We start from the raw sequence: 15,781 nt of genomic DNA, 5'->3' as shown, positions 1-15,781 counted from the left end.
ACACAGGCAGTGGCTCGTCCTCCACGGGGTTCGGATTGAAAACCAAAACGCATGAACAAAATGCACAAAGTGAATCTGAAATAATATAGACATCAATATGCTGTGTACACACACGCACACACAGCAGTGTATACGCATATACTCTGTGTTATCTTACTGACACAGCTGTCACTGGGTACAGTATTTACCCTCAGCAGGCAGTACAGTAAACCACCAGCGCCAAGAGGGGTCAGACTGACCCTTGCAAAATGTTACGTGTTTGTCTGTTTATTCATCTGTTATCGAGCGTCTTTTTTCTTATCCTCACACGCTGCTTGCAAAACCACATGCAACACCCCAAGTCAAGATACTGCAAATTCAAACCTCTCACTCAGCATGATTCATTGGGATGCACGTGTGCGCTTCCTCGAATTCTCAGGGTGGACTCCGTATGTATAAAAGATGACTACCACCCGTCATCCTGTGATGTTTCCCTCAGCTCCCACAACTCACCAAACACAAGGAGCTCCGAGAGGACAGTCCCAGGAGGGAGAAAGATGGGAGACGTAGATCATCTGGCTTTTTATATTCCTGCTACTGATGGAGGCAGAATGATTCAGTGAGAGAGGGAAAGTGTGAAGTGAATGGAGTAAGGGAAAGGGGAATGAAAGGAAAGAGGATGTGATGACAGGGTTTGTGCTCTTTTCACCTTCGGGTCTTGCCTCCCATGAGACTAACAAACTTTGAATCATACTGCTGCCTGATTTTGGAGCAGGAACAAGACAAGTACCTGATGCATGTAAAAATACACACACACACACACACACACACACACACGCATACACACACACACACACACATGCACACACACATATATTCTCTAACGTATGGTGCATGTATGGAAAATAATGTCATGTGTTTTTTTTTTTTTTTTGATTTTATCTCTGGAACATATAGTATTTCCAGCAGAATACCTGAACACAGATGCATCTGTGCAGCCTTCTTTAGTTTCCCTATGACTGCCTTCATTAAATCGCTGCAATGCACTCACCACAAATGCATGTGCCTGTCTGCAAGGCAGTGAATGCTGTGTCATTAATCTGGGTGTAATCACTGCATTTGAGACCCGGTGGGGGTTGCTCTCTCCTCTAATCCTTCTCTTTATCCCCGCGTCTTTCCCATTACGTCACTGTGACCTTTGCACCGTGTCAGCCACAACAGCTGGCCGAGGAAGTTAAACAACGAGCGGCACACACGGTCAAAGCTGACTCTGGATCTTGAGGAAGTCGGAGCCTGAATATGTTGAGCTTTACTTGAGGTATGCAGCGTTGAAGCAGCGTTGAAGCAAGAATCCGTCCATCGCTACTGCTGGAAATCATGAAAGCTTTCTATCACTAAAGAAATGCATGTATTCAATGCCTTGTTTTTGACTGAGTAAGCACATACTGTAGGCAATCAGTATGTTTGCCTTGTGCACTGGAGCGAATTAGGTGTTGACTGAACCGCTCTGTGTATGTGTGTACTATGCCAAGTGTTTTTCATTTAAACACAAGTTAAGTTAGTCAATAAGCAAAACTGTAAGTGAAAAAAGAATTACAAAAAAATATTCATTTTCCTATACGTTATGAGCTCTCAACCCACCCTTGAAATGTCAAGCAGCTGAGTCACAGGAAATCAAACGTAACCGAGTGTGATATTCTGAAGATGATAAAGCGCACAGCCTCCCCTCACTGCGGAGGTAAGATGAAAGCTGAACAAAGCAGTTAAGGTAAACAGTTTACCCTCGGCTGAGTCAGCCGTGGGCCTCAAGACGGAAAACTGAGAGAAGCTGCTCACGACAGTGTGAACAGATGTTACAAATGCAGACAGAATTTTCCTTCGCAGAAAATGTCGGGATTTATATGAGTGATTTAATTCCATTTAACTCTGTCTTAAGAAGATTGTTCGCCCTTCATGACATTTTCAGAAACATTATTCAAAGCGTCTTGTAGGTCTTGTAGGACACTAATGCCTTGTAAGTGAATAAATTAGACTTGTCTGGAGCGTAATACATCTGTGATTAGCTCGCGGCTTTACTTTTACCACCTTGCAGTGCTTACTATGTGGACCATACAGTTGAAAGGGTTCTTAAATGAAGCCTCTGCAAATCAACAGAAAAAATTATAGCATTGCTATTCAGATATTCATGTAATTATTAAAGGAATTATTTATTAAACGGACTGTAAAAGATGTATAGCACCTTCCTCCAGAACGGTCTTAGATACTGAAGCCACTTTTATTTCAATGTGTGCTGAGCTCCCTTTGTGTTTGAATACTCATTCAAATAGTAACTAAATCAGAATAATGTCAGAGTAAATAACTATTATCTGTAAAACTAGCAACTACTAACCAACAACAACACTAGAAAGAGAGATTTTTAGAAATCATCAGGAACCAGGTGTCCAAGCCTTGGTGTCGCCCGATGCGAATGTGGCAGGAAGTTGAAGCATGGCAAGGCTGATGGTGCATGCTAGGCTAAAATGACAAAACCTAGCTGGACAATTCTCCCATCCATTCTTAATCAGCTGTCGCCTGCCAAAAGCTTTCTCCATCGCGGTGTTTAGTGTTCAGTGTAAGAGGGCACACTGGATGCTACTGCAACTAGCCTTATAGTAAAATGTAGCATTAAGAAACTTGACGGGCCGGCGCTAGCTGGTTAACATAATAATTAAGTCAACGTAGCAGTGTAAATGCAGTGCATTACACCCTGGCTTTATTAATTCAATAAACAACAGATTAGTGTGGACCTACTAGATAAGTCCGGCTAATCAGAGTTTCCCATCAGACTTTTGAGTAATGGATGTATATTGCCGTAGCTGTTAGCATTACATATACACAGTTGTTTTTTAAAAAAAAACATCCATGAATGACTGTTTAAAAAATACATGAGAATACCACTTATTCTACGGCTGATTAATGCCTTTGAATTACGGTATTTCTTTACACACCCGAAGGGGCGTTGAGTAAACAAAAGAAAAAACTCTAAAAATGGATCGTTCAAACATTTTACAAGACGCAATTTCTCAGTGAGTATATTGGGAACCAATAACACAGCAATGTGTGTGCATTATAGCAGCAGGCAGCTGGGAGCCTGTGGTTGCTGGTGAATATTTGATGAGAGAATGGATCCTCTTCCTGGGCAGGTTGAGTACAGTGTGCATACTCAATTTGTACACACGAGCACTCAAAGACACGCATGCAGATATACGGTCACATACAAACACTTGCACACACAGGTGGCACAGTTTCTCAGGTGCTCTGTAGTCATGCTAAGCTTGTGCAAGTGGAGATGATACATATATTATACAGCATGCCTCTTATTTTCTGTGTTCTTAGAGACTGGGGCACACACACACACACCCATGCACACATGCAAGGTCACTAGTAGCTTTCAAGTGGCAAGAGATGAATACTAAGAGACTCAAAGACAGCTGAAATTGAGCAATTTCAGCTGCACTTCTTCATTCAGTCATATTCGACTTTCCCATTATTTGTACCCATGCAGATAAGATTATAGCTCTGAGTTATTTTTCACATTTTATTCCATTTATTCCTTGCTCATTTTTTTAAGACCTGCAGCAAGACTTTCAGTTAACATGCAGTCATAACTGATTCATTACACACCTTTAACGTGAGAATTATATAACACGTTGTATAACACCATGTTGTTATTAAATTGTGCAACAATGTATCGACACCAGTCCCAACGTGAGTCCATGAATCTAAAATGCAATATAAAATACATTAAATGCAACTGTGAAAGAGAAAGGTGCTACTGGAAACAGTGCTTCTGGAATAGATTTCTTTGACAGCAAAATAAGCACAATGTGTACAGTATCTGCATGTTGAGGGAAGCAAGGGTACCTCTGACACTGTACACTGGCATGGCAGGAGTCTCTGGGTAGCCTAAAACCCCATCTTCTTTTACACCTCTTCAATTATATAGAGCCTGCTGTCTAGACCTCAAAGAACCTCTACAAATGTCCAGATGTCTATTCACCAACAATAACATAGTTTGGTTTGTTGTGATAGAGGAATTTTATTTTTACATGTTTTTCATCTTGGGATTATAAGGGAGAAGCATTGCTGGAAACCCAAATCAGACCAATATGTGCACCCTCCATTTGCTTTTAGTAATAGAAACGTTAAAAGACAATAAAAGCCAACCCAGTTTGCCTGGTGCAATACAGACAGCATGAACTTCTTGCTTAAAGGGGAAATGTAACACACTAGACGCGCTAAACTCATTCTCGGCAAAGAGAAAAGTAGTGTCTGAAATAACGTTAATTCACAGTTCTACTAGAATTGGACTTCAAACATCTGTGTAACAAGGAGATCTGAGCAAACCACTTGCTCATGATTGGTGTGGCGTATCACCACCTTAGGTATTACTTGACCTTTAACCAACTTGCCCTCTCAGCCAGGAAACAAGGTTTCCAGCCCACCTCCGTCAAAGAAAGTAAAATTTATGTGCATTGTGAGGGATGCCTGATCTCTGCAACAGTGTCCAACAAAAACACACCATGCAGAAATTTATGGCAGTAAAATATTTCAGTTTCTGTTCGGAAACAGTTTAAGGCGCCACCAGGTGCTGTTTGCTTCCAGCTGTTCAGTGTCTGGACCTTCCCTGCTGGCCATTTCCTCTTGCAAAGCTATTGCAACTGCACCCTTGACCTTTCTCCACTGGACAACTTCTTCCTCTCTCCGCTACATCTCATCAGCTCTAGTTGTGTCAGCCATTACAATGTACAAAGCCTGTAACATCCTATGCACTTATAATTTAAAAATGTAATTTTTGCAGTTGGAAACATAGCATTTACTTGTAACAGAAGCTCGTAATGATTTTCGAGCAGCATCTAGTATAATATAATATCCTCCCTGGATTCCCAGAAGAAATATAATGGAAACAGCTTGTAGTTCCTACAAGATGCAATGACATAACTGTTTCCTGGAAGAACAACAGATTTTAAACCACAGAGACACAGAGAACATAAAAAATAACACTATATCCCTAATTCAGGTAAATTGAGAGATGTTTTAAATTTGCCCTTTTGATGCGTTTTAATGCATCTGCCATTTTGAATAAAGGCTTACATTAAAGCTTTGATTTTCTAGATGCAGCATAATTGAAACTGCTTTTACACTCTTCCTGTGCTTGCATCTGCAATTTCTCTTATCTTTTTAATATTTAGTGATTTAATGTCCTTATTTCCAATGGAGACACGTTACATTTTCTTTCAACCCAGCATTTGTATTCTCCTTTGCCAGTCTCTGATCAGCAGCGATTTCTTTCTCACTGATTAGCAGGATTTGGGGGCGTGAACCGTGTTATCCTCAGAATTCTCCCATGAAACGGCAGCAGAGGGAGGGGCTGGTGGGAAAAAGCGAGATAAGAACAGGGGAAGCAGAGATAAAGCTGCCGTGGTGTCCTGTCGGCACTGTGCCTTTAAGAGTATTTTTAGTATGGGAGATAACAGTGGTCACTCATCAGGGAAAGGGACTGGGTGGCTTTAGTGACAGTGTTCTTTCACAACGCTCAGAGAGAAAGAGAGGAAGCACAAACCATTTGCCCAAGGGACACGCAGCAGACTGCCAATGCTCTGTAACTCTACCTGCGTGTCATGCATGCGTCCTAACACAATCAGGTTATCAGCCAGTCAGTTAAGTTGTTGGAACGCTTTTAAAGTGTCAGAGTCCTGGCTTGAATCTGGCTGTGAATAACCCGGAGTTCTGGAGGAAAAAGTATCCGTGACAGATGATATGTAATATTCTTCTAACTCTCCACTCTCTGATCCAATAACTCAGACAATATAAGCTAATATATTCTGACAGTTTATATGACACGAACAATAACACATTGGATCACATCACACGAGCTATGAATACCAATCATTAGCCAGTTTAATTTCTGTTTATTTTCTAGTAGCTATTTATGTGGCTTTTGCTTGTATTTTGGTCCCATCTAGAGAGTAGTATTGTGAGTCCATATTTTCCCCTCCCCGAGGAAGATATGTAAATTTAATGACACTGGCAAAGTGTGTGTGATCAGGTTACTGTATAAGTTACACAGTGACCCTGACGAATACTGAGGCACCAAGACCTAGAGACCTAGAGAGGACAGCAATACACCTCCATGCAGGTTACTCCTCCACATTGCTCCGGCTCTGCTCCAGAGACAACCATGCCGGGGAAAAACTGCTTTGCCTTCCTCAAGGGTCAACGTCAGAGGTGTGTCTTTACAGAAACTATTTCCTTTGTCAAAACAACGGACAATTTGTGAGTGACTGTTTGGCCGTTGTTGTTGTTGTGGAAGTTGCAGCCTCATCCGTGGGAATTACAGCCGAGGGAGTTAGAATCTGCTAGGCTAAATTATGCTCCAATGTGTCAGCTTAATTAAAATGAGACCGAGATAAGTACAGCTTCCCTGCTCTGTTTGTTTGAGTTTGTTTGAGTGTGAGAGAACCAGAGGGAGGCGTAAATGTGCGGGTGCTGGGATAAAGCTCGGCTGTGCAGAGAAGAATACAAATGCTGTATAAATGTTATGTCTTTCCTTCATTCTAATGGTGCACACCTAAGTGAGCAGAAAGGCAGCACTGCAGAAAAGACAGTCTTAGTGGCGTGTGGTCAGCTCTCTCGCGGGACTCCCTTGTGTCTTTGTTAATGGTTAGACAAAGGCAAACCACGTGTAACAGCATTAATAGTTTTCGTTAATTCACTTAAGTTTGTGCCATTGTGAAGATAGTTGGATGGCTGTCACTGTTGTGTCTTAGCATATCCTGGGTGCACGCCTGCATGGGTTTTAGGTTAGCTAAAATGCATACTACACCTACTAGGTGTAAACGTATATCTGAGCTTAAAACTGCAATCAGGATATGTTTCGTGAAGATTTCCATTAAGATCAGTTTTCACTTTAAGCTGCACTGAATGAACTGGGCATAATTTGTGCTTCATTTAAATGTAACTTGAACCACGCATACTGTAATTCAGCAGGCATTACTCTCATCATTAATGTTCATTATATCAATGCTAGCCTTGTGTTTTTGGAGATAGTGTTACTTGATGTGTGATTTGATAAATATCATATGACTTAAAGGGCTGAACTGAGAGCTAAAAGCTTCGAATAAGTCATATCATTTCTGTTTCTGTCTATTTTCTTATGGTATTTGCTCAAGAACTGGAATCGTATTTAAACATGTATTGAAAAGGAATTATCTCAGTTCCTCATGTGAATTTACTCTCCGCATAGGCGGTGAAGCCAGGCAAAGGAACCCACAGGCAAAACATGCGTTTATAAGCAAACCTTTTCGGTTTCTCATTAACGGCTTGAAATCCTTTCACTCTCCAGTACACAAGAGCACACAAATCATTTTGGGGTGTGACTGCACACGAGTGAGTGATGCTTCAGAGCTGAATTTTAGTTCGGTCTGTTGTTATCAGGGTACGTGGGAGGAAACATAAAAGAGTTAAAGGATAGTGTGTGTGGAGATTGTGTTTAAAATGACAAGCAGGGAGAGATCAGAATAAAAGAACATTGTGGTACCACATCTGGTGATTGCCTGCTGTCTTAAAGTCTTACATAACATCGCCGACAGACAAACAAACACAGCTCTCTTGTGCAGATGAATGTAAACAGTTTAACAAATGAAGGACATAACATATAGTTCTCCATAATATCTCGCACCAGTAAAGTTGTGACAAGTAAGGTAACAAGTCAGTATGCATTGACATAAGAATCTGTTCTCATACTCCCTCAAATCAGGAAGAGGATCATCACTTATTATGCAAACCAGAACGACATTTAAGTACCAGATTGTGAGGATGAAGTAGGTATAAGCCCTCTAAGATTACTTAATGGATTTCCGGCCCATGTGCGAGCCCACAGCAAAGTTACAGCCTATATCCGCAGATGGAGGTTGTGCTGATGAATGTTTCCTGTGTGTGTGTGTGTGTGTGTGTGTGTGCGTGTCTGCAGAGAAGCCAAATCTGGCGCTTTCCAAAGAGAGATCATGGCGATTCTGCTGCTCACACATCACACGTGACGTAACTCTCCCACACGCCCACACAACACTTGCTCCGCATCCTATCCCACACATCTCACTCACTCACGCTTACCACGTACCGAATAGGGATTTATCCACTGAGCGCTGAGTGTAAATTTGCATGCGAGTGTGGGGGACATGTGACTGTTTCGGAATGACACAGAAATCATTTCCTCTGATGATAAGTAATCACTGCGGGTGTTTTTTCTTTGTGGGAGAAAGGTGATCTATAGGTTGTGGACTGTAAAAAAACAACTCAACAGTGGGAACGAGCTGCATATGTAACTATTTGCCGTCAGACTTAGGTTTTAATTTCTAAGTTGACTAAAAAAGTCAATTTATTTCAGTGTCAAAGATTTACACCTGGACTGGAAAGAGAGAGAGAGAGAGAGAAAAAAAATATTGTAGCTTATTTTAACACTCTGACAGCAGGACAGGATAAGAATGTCTCCTCACATAACGTCTGCTCTGTGAAATATACTCTTGCGCGAGAGATGCCAGAAAGAGGAAAAAAAAGAAAAGAAAAAGAAAGGGGCTACACAGATTGACTAGGGGCTTTGTGCTTCCCATTTTGAATATCTCCATTAAAAATGAAAATATAACTGACAACCTTTGAATCAGGTCTGTAATGAAAATGTCTAGATGTAGACAGCTGCTGAAGGAAGACATCTGGTAAAAAGACAAACAAACAAAAAAACATTTGCTTGTGCTAAATAATTCACCAGGCAGGCACAACATTATGACCACCTGCCTGGTATTGTGTAAGTCTCCCTCGTGCCTCTAAAACAGCTGTGACTGTGGATGGACATGGGCCTTCTGAAAGTGTCCTGTGGTGTTTGACAACAGGATGTTGTTAGTGGGGGCCCTTAGGCCCTACGGGTTGAATTCGGAGACAAGGCTTTTTTGTTTTGTTTTGTTTTTAGTTGTTCCTAAGCTGTTTGTGTCTGTGTCAGGCTGCATCCTGCTGGGTATAGTTTTTGCCATCAAGGAGTGTCAGTGGGGGTGAAGGTGCCTGGTCTGGTCTAGGTGGGTGGTACATGTACAAGTACATGTCCTGCATGTACATACATATTAATGCCAGGTCCAAACGTTTCCTAGCAGAACACTGAATTGTCACAGGATGATCAGTGTTATTTATTTCTGTTGGTCTGTCAGTGGTTTTAATGGTGTGACTGATCGATGTATGTCACTGTGACCCAGACATTGATGTTCCAGTCTGGAAGTGGAGTAGATTAAATCTAGCACATTATTGTGAAGCAGGTCTGAGTACAAGCCTGCACGGATGTGGTGTTGCATTTGATAAACAGACAAAGAGATAAAGATGTGAAGGGACAATTTAGCAATAGATTTAGTGATTTATTTATTTATTTATTGTTAAGATTATCTGTGTTATGCTGCACTCTAGTACAGTGCTTAGACCGGCTGAATGATTAGGCCTAAGATGGAGATCTATAATGGTTCATGATGATTTCCTGTTTAATCATGTCAGATAGACAAAGGTCCCACGTGGCCGGCCTCTCCATATCCGGGACGAACTGGCATGCAAATTCACAGGCGTGTGAATGCACACATTTAGATTTGTGCATTAAATCCACTGTAAATCCACACACTTTGCCTCCAGTGATCTCCAATGTGTTAATTTATAGTATATCTCCTGTACATTATACAGCAAGTATAGCGAGTGAGCACCATAAGAGCTCGTTCTCATAAAACCATGCCCACATATAATATTGTAGAATGGGACTCAAGTGATAAGAATGGAGCTGCCGTCATGGCTTAGCTCACTCAGAGCTAAAAATCATATTACGCCCCTATAGTGCTCACGATCACCACAGTGACATTTCAAATATGTCAACGGCCACTGAGAAAATGTGCAGCACATCACCAATGAGGCTAAATCTTAGGGTCTGCGCCGCTGATCACACGTGACTCGTGGGGAAATAAATCGCTTGTCCCCTTTAATTTCGATTTCCGTGCGTGATATATATTGTGATCACCTGTCAAATGCGGCGCCTGCGCACTGGCGAGGGAGGCGGAGTGGATGCTGATCGCTGTCTATCTGCTGCCCTGTGCCCTCCATCCCTCGGCGATCAGTCAGACACGGACAGGGGATATCCGAGGAGGTTTGGGGAGGATGGGGAGTCCGACAACATCAGCTGCTGATCGAGGTACAATTTCCGTCGCTTTCACCGGAATGCCACGCTTCAGTGTTTGACATTGTGACCGTGGAGGGTGAAGGATGCTCGGCTGCAGGGTGGGAGGAGATGAGCGGGGGGACACGGAGCGGATAACAGATGGTATTTCGGGAAATGACAACGATGACGGGGCTTTTGGTGGGGTTCTTCTCTCTTTTGGGCTGGTTTAAAACTATTTATAATATTACCGGCCATTCCGAAATCTGAAGAGGCGCCTGGTCAAGGGCACACAAATAGATGTTAATGTGTTTTTGTCCCCTTCATTCAGTCGTGTGCTCAAAGCTGTCATCACATCGTATCTTCTGCGGACTATGCACGTAGTCCGGTTCAGAGTGGTCTGGCTTTCTGCATGCTGCTTCCTCATTATAGAAAACGCTGTGGATGCATCAGATCTACCGACTATGGCTGAACCATTGCTGTTAGTGGGCAGAGCGTAGTAAACGTCAAATCCAACTGCAATAGCCCCCTGAGAAACACAGTGGCTCGCACTAGACATGTACTGTCGTTGATGTTGCTTTTGGAAAAGAAAATATCTAAATTTACTTCCCATTCATTATTTTACGGGCCCCTACCCGGATGTGCCTGCAGTTTCTCCAGAGAGAGATAGAGAGAGCTCGATTTCCTGTGTTTACTCGCCTTGCTGCTGTAAAGCATGTACTGCATAACATGTCTCACCAGGTGCCATTTGGGTGATGGAAAGTCAATTTGTTTCACGCTGCAAGAAAAAGCAGCAGCGGAGAAACGGTCATTTGACCCGGGTTTGTAGAAGCCGGGTCTGCGGAGAGCAGTATCCGGTCCCTGTTCTGAGCATTGGTCTTCATTGTAGTGCCGTCTGGGAAAAAGGGGGATTTCTGAGATTTGTATGTACCCTGTGTTCAGCGGAGCGGCTCTGACTCTGTCCATGGTCCTGAAAGCAGCAACAGTCGGTGCCGAGTAAATGAAAGTGAAGCTGAATCGTTTATGGCTTTCTCCGTATAGAGGCAACAATTGCAATGCAAATGATAATCGTTTCAGGCGGGATGAAATTAAATGTGATTTATCAAGCTCTGCTATTCAGCTTTTTTTTTTAAATTTTATTTCACATTGTAAACATAGTTAATTCAGGTGAATATTTCTCTGATCTGTTGTAAAAATGTGCAGTTTACGGATTTGGATAAAGATGCATCCCTCTAGATGAAGAGTTACCACATATTATGTAACACACTAAAGCCAGGTCCTCTGTGCTACGTTAACATATCTGGTCACAATTCAGTTGACTGGTCTAAAAATTATGAAATGTCCAGTGGATGTATGTTATCATGTGTCCTAGTATTAGCCTTTCCTGTATCCATGACCCTTTAGTATGCTGTTTTTATTTTGTCTATCAAACAGCATATTGGCTGAGACAGTAAATTCTCACGTTCTCTGTCAATATCCCACCCCATTGTCTTGTTCCCTGTGATCTCACGCTTCCTCTCACTTTCTGTTTGTCATGAATTTAGGAAGTCTGGTGTAGATGCTGAGCCAGAAGAGAACCCAGGGAGCAGCAGCAGTGGCAGCAGCACCAACAGCAGTGGGGCTGTAGATGCCCCATCCACAGGTCCAGCCCCAGCTCCCCCTCAGACCTCGACAGGAGAGCCAGGACAAAGAGGAGACAGATCCTGCTCTGACTCTGATAGTCCTGTAGATTCCAGCTCTTGTGAGGAGGAGGAGGAGGAGGCAGAGGAGGAGGGGGAGGAAGAGGCAGAGGAGGAGGCAGAGGAGGAGGCAGAGGAGGAGGAGGAGGAAGAGGAGGAGGAGGAAGAGGAGGAAGAGGTAGAGGAGGAGGAGGAGGAGGAGGAGGAGGAGGAGGACCCAAATATGTTCTCCTCCAAATTTCTCAGCGGGGCTAATCCCCTAACTGCCATGTCCTCTGCTGTAAATAAGTTTGGTTTGTTTGGAGATGATGGAGAGGGGGACAAAAAATCATCTCCCCAGCAGGGGGCAAAGCCATCTGGAGAGCAGCAGGCAGGAGCTGGCTCTGGGAAAGGCCCACAGCAGCAGCGGGGCCCCCCAAAATCAGGCCAGAGTCCACCTATGCAAAAGACTCAGCCTCCTACTAAGCAAGGCTCACCACAGCTGCATGAGAATGGACAGACTGGACCTTCAAACAAGCCTGCTGGGCAGCAAGTTACTTCAAAGCCAGGAACACAGCCTGATGCTCAGTTTAAAGGAGAACCCCCCAAAAACCAACCTAAAGGTCCAACGCAGCAAGGTTCACCTAAGCCTGGAGCTCAACAGCAGAGTCTTTCAAAGAGTGGAGCACAACCTGGATCTCCTAAGTTATCATCTCAACAGCAGGTCCCACCTAAGGCAGGGATGCAACAGCAGGGTCCTGCTAAGACTGGCACTCAACACCAAGAATCAGCAAAAGCCGGGATGCAAGGGTCAACAAAGGTTGGGACTGAGTTGGGACAGCAACAGCAGGGGTCACCAAAAATTGGTCAGCAGTCCTCTGACAAGCAAGGGATTAAGGGACCTGGTACACCTGGCCAGACTCTGGCAGGGTCGTCATCACCAGGAGTCACGAAAGCCAGGCCTCAATCAAAAGCAGCGGCAAAGTCTCTTTGCCCAGTGTGTACAACAACAGAACTTAATGTGCGTACCAAGGATCCTCCGAACTATAAAACCTGCACACAGTGTAAAACTGAGGTGTGCAGCTTATGTGGCTTCAGCCCTCCAGACTCAGATGTAAGTTATGGCTTTGTATTTCAACATAAACTTCCCTGCACTATATGAAAGTTTATCAATTATTATGTAACATTTTATCTGTGTGTACTATCTGTCTGAAAGTGTACTTTATATGTCTTTTTTTTTTTTTAGGGGCGTGAGTGGCTTTGTCTTACTTGCCAAATACAGAGAGCTCAAGGAACTTCTGGATCACCCGGGCCTCCCATAAAAAAAGCCGCCACACCTAATAAAACTCCTGCTCCTCAAAACCAGACACCATCTCCTGTTCACTCCGTCAAAAAAGACTCATCAGCACCAGGGTCACCTCAGAAAATGCAGTCGACAAAAGTGCCAGCTAAGGGTGAAACTGTGAAAGGACCGGAAAGTCAAAAACAAGCTAGTCCAGCGCCTGTTCACAAAATGACGCCTGAGACCCAGAGAGCATCTCAAAAACCATCTCAGACTGGTCCGGCTGGACGCAAGCAAAGCAGTGCCACCTCGGTTCCCAAGGAGGAATCGGGAGGTTTATTTGGCTTTGGTAGTGCTAAAACAGAAGCTGCAAAGCCAGAAGAGTCAGTGAGTGGGAAGATGTTTGGTTTTGGTTCCTCCATTTTCAGTTCTGCATCTACTTTAATAGCTTCAGCTGTTCAGGATGAGCCTAAAACCACACCACCAATTTCTCCAAAAATGCAGCCCGCAAAGGAGACCAAGCCCTCTTCTGTCCCGAAGCCAGAGCAAAGCAAGAAACAAGAGCATGCTCAGCAGTCAGTGGTAAAATCCCCATCAATGGCTCCAAAGGCAGTAGCAACCTCCCCAAATCCTCCGAAAGCAGGACAAACCTCTTGCCCACTTTGTAAGGTGGTGCTCAACGTGGGCGCAAAGGATCTTCCCAACTACAACACCTGCACTGAATGCAAAAGCATTGTCTGTAATCAATGTGGATTTAACCCCATGCCAAATGTAAAAGAGGTAAGACATGTTTTTCATTTACTAATTGACAAAGGCATGTTTCATTTTATCAAAACTGAGGTGAATTTGTCATTTTTAAGGTGAAAAATCATTCTGTAAAATCCTCTGACTAAGAATCACAACGAGAATGCTGAATAGAATATTTGGCCAGATTGGACAGGCTCAAGCTTACACTAAAGCAAACACATGTGGTGTCTATCTAGACCCACAGCTCTTCAAAGTGAAAATGACTTAAATTTTTGTTTTTTTACAATCACATTACTTTCTACTGAGTGATTGCACACACACTTTAAAGACAATTCCTCCTGGAAATTGTTAATTTGTTAATAGTTCACTCTGAATACTGGACTTGTCCTTTAAAAGCTGAAACCAAAAACACACACAGATGAATGACACACACACACATCACATGTACAAACCTAATGGGTATTGTCTTGTAGGGAATACCACAAACAGAGTACATGGACAAGGCATCTGCGAGGCAATGTGAAGCACAAAAAACTTGACACTTCACTATGTAATTCAATGCAGTTAGCATCTCCCTTGCCAAGGACAGCCTAGGGCTACTTGATCTCACGATACTGCTCAAACTAACAGCTAAAATAGTGCTAAAACAAGACCAGCAAGGAAAGTCACACCTGTACATTTGTGAACATATGTGGAAAATTTGTATTTTTCAAAGGATCATCTAAACCAATCACTACTGTCATTTGGATTCATAATTTGTAAGCTAAACAAATGAGTGTTAACTTGCCTAACTCACTTCAGCACTTATGCAATAATGTCATCAGAATTAATGTCTGATTTGACATTTTGCGTGTTGCCATACCCAAAGAAAAAATATTATGGATAGTGTGTTTATCGTATCATACAGCTATTCAAGATTACCCGATATTTGAGGCAACAAGTCCTATATTCATCCTAATGTATACATTAATGTATTTTTGTTTTTTTCATTCAGAAAATGAAACCTCATATCCTAGCTTCTCAGTTTTGTGGTTTTCCTTCCATATGTGTAACTGCAAACGCATATGTTTTTGTGCTTTGTGTTTTTTTCAAGGGAAATGAGTGGCTTTGTCTAAACTGCCAGGTGAAACGAGCCACTGAAGCAAGTGAACCTCAGAGAGCCACGTCTTTGGTTGGTTCTTTTAAAAAGACAACTCCACCACAGCCCACGCTACAGAAGATGTCTGCTCCAGGCTCTCCTCAGAAAAAAGGTCCAGTGCCAGCAGCACAGCCAGCTAAGGTTCCAGAACCAGACAGTCACAAAAAGGTCAGCCCAGCTCCTGGTCAGGCAAAACCTGAGGAGAGCCAGAAGAAAGGTCCTCAGAAACAAACAGACCAGACAAGTCAAGTTGCACAAAAGCAAGGAAATCTCAGTGCAGCTCCACAGCAAGAGTCGGGGGGCTTCTTTGGTTTTGGCAGTACTAAAAGTCAAACAGAGGCTACAAAGCCTGCTGAGTCAGTGACTGGGAAGATGTTTGGTTTTGGTTCCTCAATCTTCAACTCTGCATCCACTTTGATTACATCAGCAGAGCCAAAAATTACACCACCGGCTTCTCCCAAGAAGTCAGCTGCAAAAGAACAGGAGAAGAAACCAGAACAACTACAGCAAGTCAAGGCTTCACCATCAGTACAGCCAAAAGCAGACAAACCTCCATCGGATATGCCAAAGAAAGCATCAGCTGTGCCAGTTCTTTCCAAGGCAGGCCAGTCTACGTGTCCTCTCTGTAAACTGGAACTCAATGTGGGCTCGAAACATCCTCCCAACTACAACACGTGTACTCAATGCAAAAACACTGTTTGTAACCAGTGTGGCTTCAATCCCATGCCAAATGTTAAGGAGGTATGATAAGAGAAGTACTGCAGACT

The 15,781-nt window shown here is 43.1% G+C and overlaps 1 protein-coding gene across 1 annotated transcript in view; it reads left to right on the top strand.

The window, feature by feature from the left end:
* The first annotated feature begins 12,045 nt into the window (after positions 1-12,045).
* Positions 12,046-15,781, top strand: part of pclob (piccolo presynaptic cytomatrix protein b) — a 55,389-nt gene continuing 51,653 nt past the window's right edge. Inside the window, exons 1-3 of the mRNA XM_047595567.1 lie at positions 12,046-12,961; positions 13,094-13,909; positions 14,970-15,755. Coding sequence (XP_047451523.1) covers positions 12,092-12,961; positions 13,094-13,909; positions 14,970-15,755 — 2,472 coding nt within the window. The 5' untranslated portion in view covers positions 12,046-12,091. The remainder of the gene's footprint in view (positions 12,962-13,093; positions 13,910-14,969; positions 15,756-15,781) is intronic.

This window comes from Mugil cephalus, chromosome 10 (assembly GCF_022458985.1).
Source record: "Mugil cephalus isolate CIBA_MC_2020 chromosome 10, CIBA_Mcephalus_1.1, whole genome shotgun sequence".
Classification (NCBI taxonomy): domain Eukaryota; kingdom Metazoa; phylum Chordata; class Actinopteri; order Mugiliformes; family Mugilidae; genus Mugil; species Mugil cephalus.
Note: the sequence above shows the minus strand (reverse complement) of the source record. Positions and strands in the feature narration are given on the sequence as shown.